The sequence below is a fragment of the Didymosphaeria variabile genome (assembly GCF_027946475.1).
Source record: "Didymosphaeria variabile strain IMI 356815 chromosome Unknown scaffold_4, whole genome shotgun sequence".
NCBI classification, from domain to species: Eukaryota; Fungi; Ascomycota; class Dothideomycetes; order Pleosporales; family Didymosphaeriaceae; genus Didymosphaeria; species Didymosphaeria variabile.
The window spans coordinates 976,864-991,753 of record NW_026611623.1 but is presented as its reverse complement, the minus strand read 5'-3'; the positions used below and the strand labels follow the sequence as shown (position 1 = coordinate 991,753).

Genomic DNA, 14,890 nt, shown 5'->3' with positions numbered 1-14,890 from the left:
TTGGGGCGCATGTCCATTGATTACATTGGTCTACTTCGGCCCCAACTACTCCACGTTGTTAGCGATCCTGCAGGGGTTGACAAGGGAGCTTCGCAGTGACCAATACGAACTCTTCGCGCGAATCCTTTGTACTACCAATCTGTGTCCATGCTGGATAAACATCATGTCGCGACAAGCCACCCGTTCTGGTCAAAAATCAATAATTCAGTCTGACCCCTTGGATGCTCTTACTCTCCTTTGGCCTCCGATCTTAGCACTCATGACGCAATGTTCATCTTTTCACTCATCGCATTCGCGCTGCTACTTTTTGTAGGAACTATCGCTGGGTCCGATACTCCTACCGACCTGTCAGGATTCCCTCAGTGCGCGGTAAGCCTTTTTCTCTCCAGCAAATACCGTCGGACCCTCCGCTGACAATAGGATAGCAAACATGCATCAGCAACAACCATGGCGATTGTGCCCTGCTGGACATGGCATGCATGTGCAACAACCAAGTACCCACTATCTTCAGTTGCATGCAAGGCTCGTGCAATGCGGAAGACCAAGCTACGACGCTCAAGTTCGCACAAGAACTCTGTGACCAGGTCAATGCCACTACCACAGCGAAGATACCTGGGGCATCGAAAACGGGAGCTACCACGCTCTCGACAGCCATATCAACAAACACCGATCCGGCTTCGACCCCTTCATCACCGTCGGCGTCTGCATCCTCAGGCCTGTCAACAGCAGCTATGGCTGGTGTCGGTATTGGTGCTGCACTCGGCGCAGTGGCGCTGGCGGCTGGAGGGTTCTTCTTCTGGCGGCGAAAGCGCTCGCGGGCCTCGAATAATGTTAATGCTCCTGCACCGAGGGAGATGGACCAGGAATACACGCTGCCTCCTGCATATGGGCAGAAGGGCGTGATGCACCATGTGCACCACGAGGTAGATGGAGTGCAGTGGATGGAACTGGAAGCGAAAGAAGCGACGCGGTTTATCCGGTAGCTTATCGCGTTAATATGAGGGTATCATAATGTTGGAGGGCCCACTAGGGATCTATCTTCAACAACGGCACGATAGTACTGGGTCCCCGCGGGCCTAATCTTCGTGTCGTTGCCAGGTAGGGAGGGCATTTCACGTTCGCAATTAAGGCACTGTAACAGTATGACGATGACATCAAAAGAGCAGGACTTCCAATGGTTCCTTTCATTTTCGCTAGAGGTGTACGATGTCGGTATGTCCAATCCATCAATACCCCTTTTCACAACCTTGCCTTTCAAGTGCCAGAACGCTACGTGAGCATTCGCGTCCACGCTCGTTCAGCCCCCTTCCATTACGCACGCGCTGTCACAACAGCCTCCTAGCATGACCGATATCGTAGGTACATCCCGCGATGAGAGACCTGTGTTCAACATCCTGGATCACTAAACATTCCCATCTGTCAGTGCGGGAATCTACATGAAGAGGAGAAATAGACTTACAGTTGATGCCGCTTACAAGGCACCAAGGGCAGCCGCAACAGCCGCACCGAGAAGACCACTGCCAGGGAGCAGCATACCCGCCGCGCCGGTAGGCTTCGACTCGCCGCTCGTCTCGGTCGCATTCGCAGAGTGGGTGTGGCTCGCGCCGGTGCCCGTCTCGGTGGTCTGGTTACCAGTCGGGAACGCGGTGGTGGACCAGGACGTCACGTTGATGGTGGTGACGGAGGGGGCGACGACGGGCACGGAGACAGTGGTGTTAGGCGGGGGCGTCTCGGTGGGTTTGCCGGCGGGAGACGTAGTCACCAGCGTGATGGCTGTCACTGAGGTCGAGATCGTCACCGACGTCGAGGCCGGGGGAGCTGGCGCGCCGTTGATGGGGATGCAAGCGCCGTTCTCGCAGGCGAAAGCAGCGGCTGGGCCGGTACAGCAGTTTGCGCCGCAGATTTGGACGCCGGCCGCGCAGTTGGCGGGGCCTATACGAGCGTGTTAGTATGAGCTGAGCAGTGTGGTGGGATGTACCGCGGGGAGGTAGCTCGAACGTACCTTGAGCTGAGGCGAAGGCCGCAAGAGCCGTGACGCCGACGAGGGAGAGAGGGATACCCATTTTGATGAGGGGATGATTCGATGTAAAGCTAAGAAAGAGCTGGGGAGATTGACGGTCGAAGAGACGGTGTCGAAATCGAAGTTGAGAGAGAGCGTGAGGTTCAGGACAAGGAGTGTTTGTGTTTTTATGAGCTGTGCCGGCGGGGCGGGGAGAAAGTTTTTGCGCGTGGTCGAAGCTCCGTGTTGGCCAGGTGAATGGGAGGTAGGTTGAGGGACAAACGGTGCTGTTTGCTTGGGACGCAGGTTACGGTTGGCGTACAAACGTCGCGGTGACGTCGACTGGTTTAATTCTGTGCTTGTATATGCCGTGAAGGGCTTGTAGAAGAGGTTCTGCAGTAGAGGGGCTATGTACTTTGTGTATACAGTGAGGTTGAAGACCGAGTGTAGCCGATGGTCCCTCAGTTTACGGTGTACAAGAATGCTCACACCACGTTATAGCTTGGATATCTTGCCCCGGATATTGTGTATTTGATCCCGAACATAGACTAGCTGAGTCGGTTATGTAGGCATTGCTCAAGAGGTTCGGACAGGTACACCGAGGTTTTCTGACGCAGTCCTCGAAAGAGTTACCTGCCCGTATGAGACTCGCACTGCGTAGTACAGTCATTTCAATGTTCATTGGTGTTCATCGAAAAGGATTTTGGGTACCATTGAGCGTAGTGATGCAAGATACTGCTCCCCGTCTGCAACATATTACAGTCCTCTTAGTAGCGAATACATGCCAAAGATGGTCATCTGTGCTGACCACCCGCTGCTGGGCAACGTTGATACACAGTACCACAACGGTACACAGAATTATAGTAGTTACGTCACTGCCTAATAGTAAGGATATAACAAGACCACTTCACGCCGCAAGCCAGTAGGGAAATATACTCGCATCGCAGTCACCATGTTGAGGTTGCAGGTCTTTCCACAAGTGACCTTTTCATCTATCAGTCCAGCTTGATATCCTCGGCCTAGTCACTTGACCTTAGCACATATGATGTTCGCAGGCGCAACTGTCAAACGTCCAAACGATGCCTTGGGCCCATTCCAGCCTGTCTCTACGCCCCACATATAGGGCTTCAACGACGCACAGCCTTAGCCGAACAGGCGCCCCGGTGATCGCCTTAGCCGTGCGCGCCAACGGCCGGGAAGCGCATCCTCGAATCCACTCAAATCCACTGATACAATGTGGGAAAGGTTTCACACGGCTGGATTCGTAGCACGTTTGTTTGGGGGCGATGTATTTGATATTAAGAATGGGTCGAAGGCAGTGCGCGAACGAGCCACTCGGGGCCGATAGATGGTCAGACCTGCGTTGCTGAACGGATGGCATGTCCATGTGGACTATTTGAAAGGAGAGGGACGAGGCGACCATGGCGGCGTGAACTTGTCCGCTTGCGCTGACCCGGAGCGCCAGTCATCGTCGGACAACCATCTCGCACGACGACAATCAGCAGTCGCGGTGATGAGGTGCGGTCACTGCGGTGCAAGTGCTGCGAACGGCTTTCCGGGGTAGGGCCGATCACCCTTACTCATACACGGACGTTCTCCCTGCGTGAACAGCCAGCCCCCATTCCTTGCCCCTCGATTCCGCTCGCGTCTTGCGAGCTCGCAGGATAGACCTGAAGTTGAGAGCATGCAGCGACGATCGCGATGGTATAAAGATGGCCACGGCAAGCGCCTAATACAGCAGACAACGCGCAAAACGGGGCAGTGCAAGAGACGCCGCTGAGGCTCACAGGCGCACTTGTGCCTGGCTTAAATAAAGACGGGCGCTCATCGAGGCTTGGCTGCGGGCGCTACTGTTACAGCCCTGGCACTCGACAAGCCCCGATTGGCTGTGCGACGGCGCATCGCGGGCACCCTGAGCGCCGGGTTTCACAGCTGCTTTCATTCATTATGCGGCTGTGTGCTGCGCGTCGCCGTGTGTCGTTTTGCTTTGCTGTCGCTCTTTTTACCAACCGTACCTGAACTAAACCCTCCTTGACTTTGCACCGTGTCTTCAGTTCCTTTAAAGAGAAAAGAGAAAGCGTGCAGGAGCTGCGCATGGCGACCGACATCGAGCTGGGCAATGTCAGGGGCAAGCCCACGGGTGAGGCCCCAGAAGACACAGACTACCGACCCGTCAACTGGAAGCGCCTGTTCCTCACGCCCAAGTACATCCGTACGTCACTGCTATCGATTACTCCACCTCTCTGCGAGTACTGACATAGTGGTTGTAGCATGGCACATCATCGGCATAGCAGTCCTCGTATTCACCATCTACATCACCGTCCACCACGATGCCGTTGTCGAGAAACTCCGTCCGTTCTCGGAAAGCCTGCGCGATCTGCCTGCCGGCTGGCTCATCCCCATCGCCATTCTCTTCGTCATCTCCTTCCCGCCGCTGTTCGGCCATGAAATCGTCGCGTTACTCTGCGGTGTAGTCTGGGGTCTGTGGATAGGCTTCGCAATCACCGCAGCCGGTACCTTCCTCGGCGAGAGTACGTTACCATCCCCCTGCTCCCCATCATTCAATCAACCACCCCACTAACACCACGCAAGTCGGCACCTGGTTCGCCTTCCTCTACGCCTTCCGCCGCAAAGCCGAAAAGCTCGAGCGCACCAATCTCAACTACGGCGCCCTCGCCCGCCTCACCCGCGACGGCGGCTTCCTCATCGTCCTCGTCATCCGCCTCTCCGCCATCCCCTCGCACTTCTCCACCGCCGTCTTCGCCACCTGCAACGTCAAGTTCTGGCACTTCTTCGTCGCCACCTTCCTCTCGCTGCCAAAGCAAGTCTTCCTCGTCTACCTCGGCGTGCTCCTCGTCCAGAAGAACGAGTCAAACGTAGCAAAGAACGTCATGTTCGGCGCCGTCTTTGTCGTCACCGTCATCCTGGGCATCTGGATCTGGATGAAGATGGCAAAGGTGAAGAAGGTCCTGTTAGAAGAGCAAGCGCAGCGGCGGGCGGCCAAGTTAGAGGAGGAGATGCGCATGGCAGACAAAGAAGCTGAGCAAAGGAGATTCGAGGTCAGCGAGCCGCAGGCGGCGTATGCGATGCCGCAGCAGATGTCGATGCCGAGGGTGGCTCCCGGCGAGTACGTCGTGAGGCAAAGCTGGGGGCTGCCGGAGCCGCCGCCTGGACGGGCGTTTTGAAAGTAATGTCTAATGCGGTTGGGGCCCTGGTTATTATGTCTGCATCTTTGGGTAACGAGGGTTGCATAGGGCGGCGTTTTTTGTATTGTTTCGTTTCGTTTCGCACCTTTCATTTGTAGTATATACTTAGCTGACCGCTGTTGTACAGTGTCGCTGCTGCAGTTGCAATCGAACTGTGAACATTCAGATGATGTGCTTGTGTTTGAAATTACGGCTGACCATGTCCGGATATGCTGGATATTTGGGTACAAGCAAAATAATACTATGTGCAACAAATTAGTACGCAGATGTAGAGACACGGCAGTGTATCTGCACCAAGCGAGATGCCAGGCGATGGTCATGTACCAACATAGGCTAGACCGCAGGGCGCACCAAGCGTGAGAAATGGTGCGAGGAGCGGTTTCGATGGCACTATCATGAAATACAAGAGTTTGCTTCCCGTCAAGAATATGGAGTCATTATCGTTCTGCTGCAGCGCAGAGCGGACGGCGACAGAGAAGTGCTCCTAGGACATGAATGGTGGCCGCAATATACTATGTCACGATTGTTGCTTTTTTTCCGACCAGTCACTCGTCTTGGGTCTAGGTGCATACGAGTCTTGAGACATAATCTCTATTTCGTTGACTGATACTATGTCTAGTCTCTATCGCAAGTTTGAAATATTGTCGAAGGAACATGTACAGGTCGGCATACATTGATGAAGAGCATCATCGCAAGATTATACACTCCAAGGAAGAGTCTAAGGCACAATGATACGATTTCGCGCAGAAAGACTCATGAGCAATACAAGACTACTCAGCCTGGGGCATACCCCTGCATTTCTACTATCATTCTCAACCCACCTTCACTGTCACCGTCTCCTAAGTGACGCGGACGTGCTTTAACCCTCACCCACACAGCACAAAAACAACTCCCCGGCCAGCACACCAAACAACCGCTCGCTCACTTTACCTTCGACGCAGCAAACCCCACTCACTCAGCCCACTGCAATCGCGTCACCGCAAGCATGCCCTCCATCCGCAAAACCACAGAGATCCACAACCCCTCCGACATCCTCGCGCGCGCATCCCGTCCGCAGTATAGCTCGAATCACCTACCGCGCCACCGAGACTGGCGCCACACTACAAGTGTCTTCCGCCACGACGACGAAGACGATCCGAGCTACCGGGGTCGAGAAAGCACAGTCTGGGACGAGCTGGACTGGGACGCGCAGATCGGCGTTTTCGGGAAGGAGAAGAGGAGCTACGCCATGAAGAAGGTTACTTGGGATCAGAGTGTCGAGGACAGGGAAGAGAAGCAGGAAGTGGCGTTTACTGAAATTGAGGACAGACCAGAGGAGCAAGAAGTGCCGTTGCCTGAAGACGAGGGCGGCCTGGGAGAGCGGGGCTGGGTTATGATGGGGCTTGATGGGGTGATGGAGACTGGCACGCCGGAGACTGTTGATGCGCCGGCGCGACTTGTGAAGATTGAGGATGTTGGCGGAGTACTGGATACATCGAAGATGGCAGGTAAAGTCGCGCCGAGAAAGATTCTCAAGAGTGCGGTCCAAGCCAGACGAAGCCATCGGCGTCCTTGCTCGCGAGCAGATGTTGTTGCGGGTTTTCAGCGAAGTGAAGAGCACACTGGCGCGGAGGCAGAGGAAGACGAGGAAGCGTGGGTCCAAACACGAATGGTTGTTCGCTTGAAATTCTCTTGTCGAGGATCGGACGAGGTGCAGCGGATACTCGCCAATGAGCCAACGGACGGAGAGACCCAAGCTGTGACGCCGGGTCCTTCAGGGGCGGATGCATTTGGCGAAGCACCAGTCATCCTCGCCGAAACACCAGTTATCCCGGAGACTCCCCGTGCAAGTCCAAAGGTGGTCGATGTCGACACTTTGGATATTTCAACGCCAGAGTCGACAACTCCGTATACGCGCGCTCCCGACACTGATCGACCATTGCGATCAATCGCTCCCTTTGAGCGCCAATGGTTCGACGAGACGCAGAACTTCAACATGAAAGAAGTCGTAGCAACCTCGAGGGCCCCAGGTAGCGAGCATCTTCCTCTCTCAGACTTCTTCAACTGGTTTCCGGAGGCTGTTCCAGTGGACGCAATCTTTCCTCCCGGCGTCCCCCTATCAGCAAAAGAGATCATGGCGTTCTACCCTCACCACATCCGCTGGAAAGGTGTTACTCTGCGCCTGGTCAACAACTCATACTTTGGTGAGACAATCACCGCCATGCAAGCCTTCTTCCGCGACAAGGACAAGCATCCCCTAACCATCACCAACGTCAACCAATTCTTCCGGGACGCTCTCAAGACTGATTTACCCCACTTCAAAGTTTCCAACTTCCAAGGCAAACCGGATCGGAATTTGTACACTGACCACCTGAAACCTCTGAAGCTCCTCAATGGGACGCGCCATGGGTTTGTTGTGCCCACCTTCAACGATTTGCTGAGAGGTCTCGTGTACTTGCCCGCTGGACTCGATGCGCGGGGTCTGACGCAGTGTCTGTCGTGGTATCTAAACGTGCGAGATACCTTTACTCCACGGCTGGAACTGAACGCTCTACACACACAGTCGCTTATCCGGGCGTTGCGTATGCCGCTGAAGACCTATGGGCCGCAGAATCTCGACAAGCGGGCGTTGCAGGAGTGGAAGGACGCTGGACAATTCGCAAAGAGGCGCCTCGAAGACGAGGCAAAGCATTCCGACACTGAGAGCATCGATCGCTCGCATGAGCAGCTGAAGAGGTCGAGGGTAACGATTGATCCCGAGGCAGAGACTCTGCATGTCGGTGTGGTGGTGAAGCTACGTCATGTGCTCACGTTCCCATACCTTGCTATTGGTGGAATGATGTGCACGGCTCTCGAGATGGGCATTGAGAAGGCTGAAGCACGGAGTGCAGCGAGGGAGGCGCATGAAGGGAGTCAGGGCAGTGAAGAGCCACAGACTGGTGTTGCTGCCGAAGAGAAGGAAGTGGAAGATACGACGGAGAAGTCGGTGCAAGAGAAGGAAGGATCAGCGGAGACGATTCTTCCAGATGAGGCAGGACCGCGATATGATGACAAGATGCCAAATATTATCTCACCGAGCATGCCTGCGGGTTACAAGATTCCTAAGAGGAAGCGACCTGTAGTTGAGGAAGCCACGACGGAATATGAGTCCTCGCAGCGGGCAAGTCCGGCCCCTGGAGTGCCGGGCGCACCACTTGGGCCACGTGCAATGTCCATACCAGAACGTCGCCATGCTATCGCTCCCCGTCCTCTCACTTCCACTGCGCCATGGGGACCTAGCCGCGGAGCTCTACCGTTCTCAGGCCCTACAACTGCACCAGCATCACAGTTCAGCGACCGACGTAGTCACGCTCCCGATCAATACCATTCAACACCGTACTCAAGCACGTTTTCCGGTCATCACCGTCCATCGCCATATGCGAGCACATTCTCCGACCATCACCGTCTACCGCCCTACTCAAGTACATTCTCCGACCATCACCGTCCATCGCCATACTCGAGCACATTTCCCCACCTTGCTCAGCGTAGCCATCATGGTTACCGGGACGCATCAGGAAGAAGCGCAGTCGACGGTCCCCAGCACCACTTTGACGATAGGGCAAGGTTCCCGCCACGCAACGCGCGATACTCGTCCGCTTTTCAGCCTGAGTCAACTGCGCACAATGCTTCAAGCTGGTCGGAGTATAGCAGTCGTCGAGAACACTGATTGTAGATGTTAGCGGACTTGCTTTTATTGCGGCGGCTACGAAATGGATCAACTCATCAACGGTCTGGATTGGGTAGGGCCTTTCCTGTACATTATCGCGGCCTCGTTGTCTTTGCCCCATTGAGTCAAGGCTTGATCATTGAACTTGGGTGCGATCATTTGATCATCTTCATAGCAGTAATAGTTGCATTCCGTTGATATCTAAACCTTTTCTCGTATGAAGGGTAGCAATTACAACTCCTTTTCCTCCGCTGGGGTTTCCATCAACGCTTCCTTTACCACGCTGTTCGCGACCTTTCATGCTTGATCGAATGATTTCTTTTGTTCGGGGCTCGCATAGCAGGTCACGCATCTGCCTCATGGGTGCCAAGGCCGCGGCTCTTCAGGCATGCATGAAAGAGTAGGTACGTTGCTGACTGGGCCATGTGGCTGATAGCAAGTGGAGGTGTCTTTAGTGTTCCACGTTCAGCGAGCTAGATGCTCGAGAGTGATGCTCGCGGTACCGACGTCTTGGCCTCCCACGAGAAACTCGCTTACCCCGCCGCTCTGGAAGTCGAGCTGAAGGCATTCATCCGAGATGTATTGTGTGGCAAGTAGCTGAGAAAGAGACTGAAGGTATGCGCGTGAGACATGTGGTCATGGTGGTAGATTCTGATCTGACTGTCAAATACACGAATCGAGAACGGCAAGGTCACACTCTGTTGACTTCAACACTGGCTGTTTCTAAATTCCTCAAGATGAAGCAACCTGAGGCCAGATTGAAGCTGTGAACAATCGCCTATTGTCGTTGGCTCGCCTATCGCCACTCGAAGCGGGCCGTGTATGGGGGGCTGTTTGCCAATTGTTTCGTGGCGCCTTGACTAAGCGCCGAAGCACCATGGGGTACCAGAGCTCATATACCAACCAGCATCAACATGTGAAGCTAATTAGGCGTCTGATAGAGGGTTTGCAATCGCCGTACATTGAGCCCGCCCTGGTTTCTTTGTCCCGTTGAGCGCTGTTTCAAGACCTCCGACATGTTCAAACGATATGCGGAGAGGTTATAGCGATCTAGCCTTACGATTAGAATATTGGTCGGCTCTAGAGATTCTCTCCGGACAGTTCTCCGGGTGTGTCGAGCCCCATGGTGACCGACATCTGGAAGTACCCGCTATCGGTACCAAATCCCACGCACCGCTCTCTTTCTTCGTGTGGGGCAAAACCTACGGTAGCGAAGAAAATGGCGGTGGGGTAACTTGTGGTACGCTCTAACAAGTCAGAGCCTTGGAAAACGTTTTCGAAGCGCAATGAGTAGATTCGAGGATGGCAACTATCTGCAAGCTTCGCAGGTTAGTTGTAGCGAGGCTGCAGCTTGCAGATTCCAGATCGTGAGTCCAGGGACCGGAGAACAAGACTTGCTAAGTCAAAGCTTGTTGAGTTAAAATGTTGCACGATAGTATTATGTTTCCCGTCGGAAATGAGGGTCTGCGTTATGAGTATATAAGTAAGAAATTTTTCGAATATAATGGCTCAATGTATCATAAGTAAAATGTGTCTTCTTAGCTCATAATATCGATTGCAGAAGTGAAGCTGTATGTCTAGGGCTCTCAATACAAAACACATATTCGATTTGAATTCATCGAGTTCCGAGTCGTGGCTATGACTTGATTAAGAGCTGATGTTTCACATGCAGTTAGTAGTAACATGTACTACTTACACAACCATGTGCTAACTAGCTACTGGAGGTACAGTAGGCACATCGGCTCGTACCGTTATCAGAATCAATCAATTCTTGTATCCAGTCCGAGCTATCGAAGAAGCTCAATTGGTCCAAACTAAACAGTGGTACGAACCGACGTGACTACCTACTGTACTCACCAGCTCGCCAGTACATGCAAGCCTTAAAGTCTCCATTAGACAATAACAAAGAAAAGTCGAAGGGACGCCGCTCTTACTATCTACCAAATTTGGTGTCCCGGTGGCGTCGTAGCAAGCGAGCTGAGCACTGTAGTCTCCCCCTCATCAGCTGCACTGTCCATGGTTCGCTACCAAGCAGAAATATGAGGATCAACGAGTTGACAGTCATGGAGGACTTCAACCAACTATTCGTGGCAGCCACCGCTTCGCTGACATATGTACTTGAATTGTAGCTCAGCCCCAATGGCGACACCAACGTGCATACTCGGGTAAGATGCAGACTTTAACGCAAGAAGCTTTCGGGCGCCGGTAGAAGTACATAATAGTGAGCTAGACAGTACTGAATGGGACCGATCAAAAGAATGAGGAACTGTGCGGGGCTTCCGCAGCCTTTTGTAATGTATCGGATATCCAAAGATATATAAAGAAAGACCAATCGAGACACACTTTGCACAGAAACCTTCTCAAACCCACGCATAGAAAAACACTCACACTATTATTGAACGAATCAGATATCTTCCATCCCAAAAATGCGTTCGTTTACCTCAATCATTGTTCTCGCCGCCCCCACCCTCATCGCCGGGCAGAGACCACCTCGAAACATTACCACGGGCGTGAACGGCGACGCACCAATCATCAACAACAACCCCGCGGGTGCAAAATACACTGCTACCTTCCCCGCAACAGGCGGTAACATATCAGGCACCGTCACCGCCGTCTCAACCTCCAACGGCACTGGCGTAGTCTTCACCGTGAATCTCACGGGCCTACCCGCATCTGCCGGCCCACCATTCCGTAAGGCTCAACCCCCTAGAATATTGCCTTACATTCCCCGTTGACATCGCCCTCGCTGTCCGCCCAGCTGTACTAACACCTTGCTCCCTCCAGCCTACCACCTCCACGTCGCACCCCTCCCCACAGGCGGCAACTGTTCCACAGTCCTCGCCCATCTGGACCCCTACCGCCGCGGCCAGTTCCCAGACACGCCCATGTGCGACGCGACGAAGCCTCAAACATGCGAAGTGGGGGATCTATCCGGCAAGCATGGGAATATCACGGCGCTTGCATGGCAGCAGAGGTACCTTGCCGCTTCCATCTTCCTGTGATAGGGGACATCTGCTGATAATAGATTCAGCTACACGGAGATGTACGCTTCTACGGTCCCGGGGATTGGGGCGTTCTTTGGGAATAGGAGTATTGTGATACATAGGTCTGATGGGACGAGACTTGCGTGCGCGAATTGGGTTAGTGGGTAGGGTATGCTGGGTGGAGTGAGCGAGAAGAATGGATTACGTTCTGGTTGTTAGCGGAGCTATGTGATTTCGTTGTTCTTGTTGTCGTGGCGGACGGTCAGAAGCGAAGGGTTTACTCTGGAGTATCTATGACTTGACATACGTGGCTATTATGTATTTGACTGTTATGTACTTTATTATTATGTATGTGATTATTATGTACTTGACTATTGGGCTAAAGCCTCTCATATTCGTTATTTTCGTTTGACGCTCGAACAAGGACATTAACACGTTTGAACGGCTGATCGTGAGTCGCGAGTCGTCTGTCGTTGATGTAACAAAAGACTGATCCTTTCTCGTACGGTGTGACGCCGAAAGCGTTCCCCGTGGTCTTCACAACACGACAACTCGTGTGATTCGGTTAGTGAGATCCGGAAAACCGCTGGCATGATCTGGCGATCTCATGTAGGCGACATGCCGACCGATGTTTGAGCGCGTTTTCGAACGAAACTGTCAGTGCAGTAATCTTTGCAATGCGATTTTTGAGTGAGATAAAGAAAAGGCCGTGACGCCATAGTCATTCAATAACGACTGTTCTTGTTACATGTATCCCTCCGTGCGGTGGTTTCTCATACTCTCCATTAAGTTGGATCTCGTCTTCCGATATCCTACTGACGACCGTCGCAGACTGCTGCGTCCGGGCCAGATTCGCCACTGACTCCCCGCCCTCATGGCGCCTGTTAAGAGTAATGCCCATTCCCGACCTCTTGCTGGCATTTGTTATGTGTCGGCTGGATCGGTAGGACCCCGGTTTGCGACCCATGCAGAGCGCGTATATAGGCTTCAGAGCAGGTATAGAGCCACAGACAATGAGCAGGATGATTTCGATACTGGGCAACGGCCATTAGCTGTGCACTGCGATTTGAGATGATGCACTTACCCAGTCCAGAGGAACAGTTGGAATGTTTCCCAGGTGATGTCGGACCTTGCAGTGAGCGTGCTGAGTTTACTCGCCTTGATCGCAGCGCAGATGCCAGTTCTATAGCGTATCAGTATGTGAAGAGTCAATTGTCTGGTTCGTCAGGCTTACATGCTACCGCAGCCGAGTAGCGCACACAGCGCAAGACGCTTCTTGAGATCGGTCTTCAAGCCCCATACAAGCGTTACGGGGATCGCAGCAAGATAGAAGTCAGTCAAAGAGTGGACTGCGGCGCCGTAGATCGAGAAACTGCTCTGCACCCTTGGATCCCAGCATTTCGTCTTCTCTTTGAGAGATTCATCCCACAGAGCAGCTGCGTCTTCGCATTGGATGAAAGTAAACAATATCATCAGGATGGTGTTGATGGCTGTCCATACGACAGCAACGTATAAACTCCATTTGCGAAAGACGGACGCGCGATTAAGGAGACGAAGAATTAAGAAGGCGATAGCGATTTTGCCCGAGCCAAGACAAAATATAGCAAGTGGTTGGGCGATCCAGTTGAGCTTGATGAGATATATCGTATGCTCCGGATCTCCTGAGAGGTAGGCGAGATGTCGGGTGCCACCATCGAAGCAAAACATAGATACAATAACAGTAAGCGGCACGAAGACCATCTAGACGGTGTCAGTACTGGCTGCTTGCTTCCGGATAAGGAGTAGGGGAGGTTCGTACCCAAGTGATCAGCATACACCAATCGTCAATACCCACACCGGCAATACTGAAGCGTGCTGTCAGCCTCGAGCCTACGAAGACGAGCGACACCAGACATCCTGCGATATAGACTGCGGCCAGGTGCGGACCGCGATCGTAGTCGGGGTAATCGGGCACTGCAGCCATGATGGAGGTGATGAACTGGCGGAGAATCCAAAGCACTCAGAAGGACCGCGTCCCTCGAATTTTGTCCAGCACTCCTCCAAGGCATTGCATAAAAGGGGAGCGATCTCCAATACATATGGATTCCTGCCCCGCTCGAGCAGGGCTTGGAACCATCACCTGCACCAGGGTCGCGGTGAGCCATGAGTCGCGAAGGGACCGATAACCAATGTTTTGGCAGAGTGTGACGACTCCCAGACGGGACCTAGCCAGGAACAGGTTGACACGATGCTGGTACCTTGGTCTAGGCTTTGCCGTTAAAACCCAATTGGGGAGGGTCGCGACTGAAACGGGGATCGGCACTGCACAGACCCCCCCGTCCGACGTCCCTCGACACGTGCATTAGTGCTGTGATATGCAAGAGGTCCAGAGGTCCATTGGTTGCCACGTGAGGGGAGCAGGGCGGCCTATCTGGGCTTGTGAAAGTATTTGTCGACGATCTTGAAAGTTGTCAATGCTAGGTAGAACGGGGGCGGCCGATGGGCAGTGGCGGTAGATCACAGCCGATGCCGCTAGGAAACTCTACATGTCGATACGAAGCGGGGGCGCCATGCGAAAGTTTGATCCACGCTCTCGAGAACGTCGTCTCCGCTAGAAAGTAGATCATGTCGTCGCATGTGTCTGACAAAGTGCCGTGCACTGCGGGGAGAAAGGCGCATCGGTGATCTTCAGAAGATCAATCCGGATGACATGTCTGAATCTTCGTATAGCAGCCAAGCTATCTTTGCTCCACGAACATGTCCGGCAGTGGTGAATTAATAGACGAAAGTTGGACAAGGCATGATGATGGCTTCAGGTCGGACAATGCACCTCTTCCGGTTGGTTTTGATAGCGAACAATCTGAAGATGGCTTTCCCTTCTTTGGATGCAGAGCAAGTAAATATCATTCCGCCTTCATAGGGCTCAGGTGAGGCCTGGAAACTGCAGCAAGCCGCACCTTGCACCAGCGAGTCATAGTCTCGTGCAATGTTCCAGATCAGGGTACATCTTCCGCCACACAGATGATGGAAGAATGCC

General features: G+C 53.3%; 4 protein-coding genes across 4 annotated transcripts; 2 read left to right on the top strand and 2 right to left on the bottom strand.

The window, feature by feature from the left end:
• Positions 1-1,471: 1,471 nt before the first annotated feature.
• On the bottom strand, positions 1,472-2,063 carry N0V89_005213 (uncharacterized protein; the record flags this gene model as incomplete). The annotated part of the gene is made up of 2 exons (XM_056213990.1): positions 1,472-1,932; positions 2,060-2,063. 2 exons carry the CDS (start codon positions 2,061-2,063, stop codon positions 1,472-1,474), a joined length of 465 nt encoding a protein of 154 aa, XP_056071257.1.
• Positions 2,064-4,093: 2,030 nt separating this feature from the next.
• On the top strand, positions 4,094-5,184 carry TVP38_1 (Tlg2-vesicle protein; the record flags this gene model as incomplete). The annotated part of the gene is made up of 3 exons (XM_056213989.1): positions 4,094-4,211; positions 4,270-4,530; positions 4,592-5,184. The coding sequence occupies 3 exons, from the start codon at positions 4,094-4,096 to the stop codon at positions 5,182-5,184; spliced, it is 972 nt and encodes a 323-aa protein (XP_056071256.1).
• A 1,006-nt stretch (positions 5,185-6,190) lies between these two features.
• N0V89_005211 (uncharacterized protein) lies at positions 6,191-8,890 on the top strand (the record flags this gene model as incomplete). Its single annotated transcript, XM_056213988.1, has 1 exon — positions 6,191-8,890. One exon carries the CDS (start codon positions 6,191-6,193, stop codon positions 8,888-8,890), a length of 2,700 nt encoding a protein of 899 aa, XP_056071255.1.
• Positions 8,891-12,595: 3,705 nt separating this feature from the next.
• Positions 12,596-13,837, bottom strand: N0V89_005210 (uncharacterized protein; the record flags this gene model as incomplete). The annotated part of the gene is made up of 4 exons (XM_056213987.1): positions 12,596-12,908; positions 12,959-13,057; positions 13,109-13,614; positions 13,673-13,837. The coding sequence occupies 4 exons, from the start codon at positions 13,835-13,837 to the stop codon at positions 12,596-12,598; spliced, it is 1,083 nt and encodes a 360-aa protein (XP_056071254.1).
• Between the last annotated feature and the right edge of the window lie 1,053 nt (positions 13,838-14,890).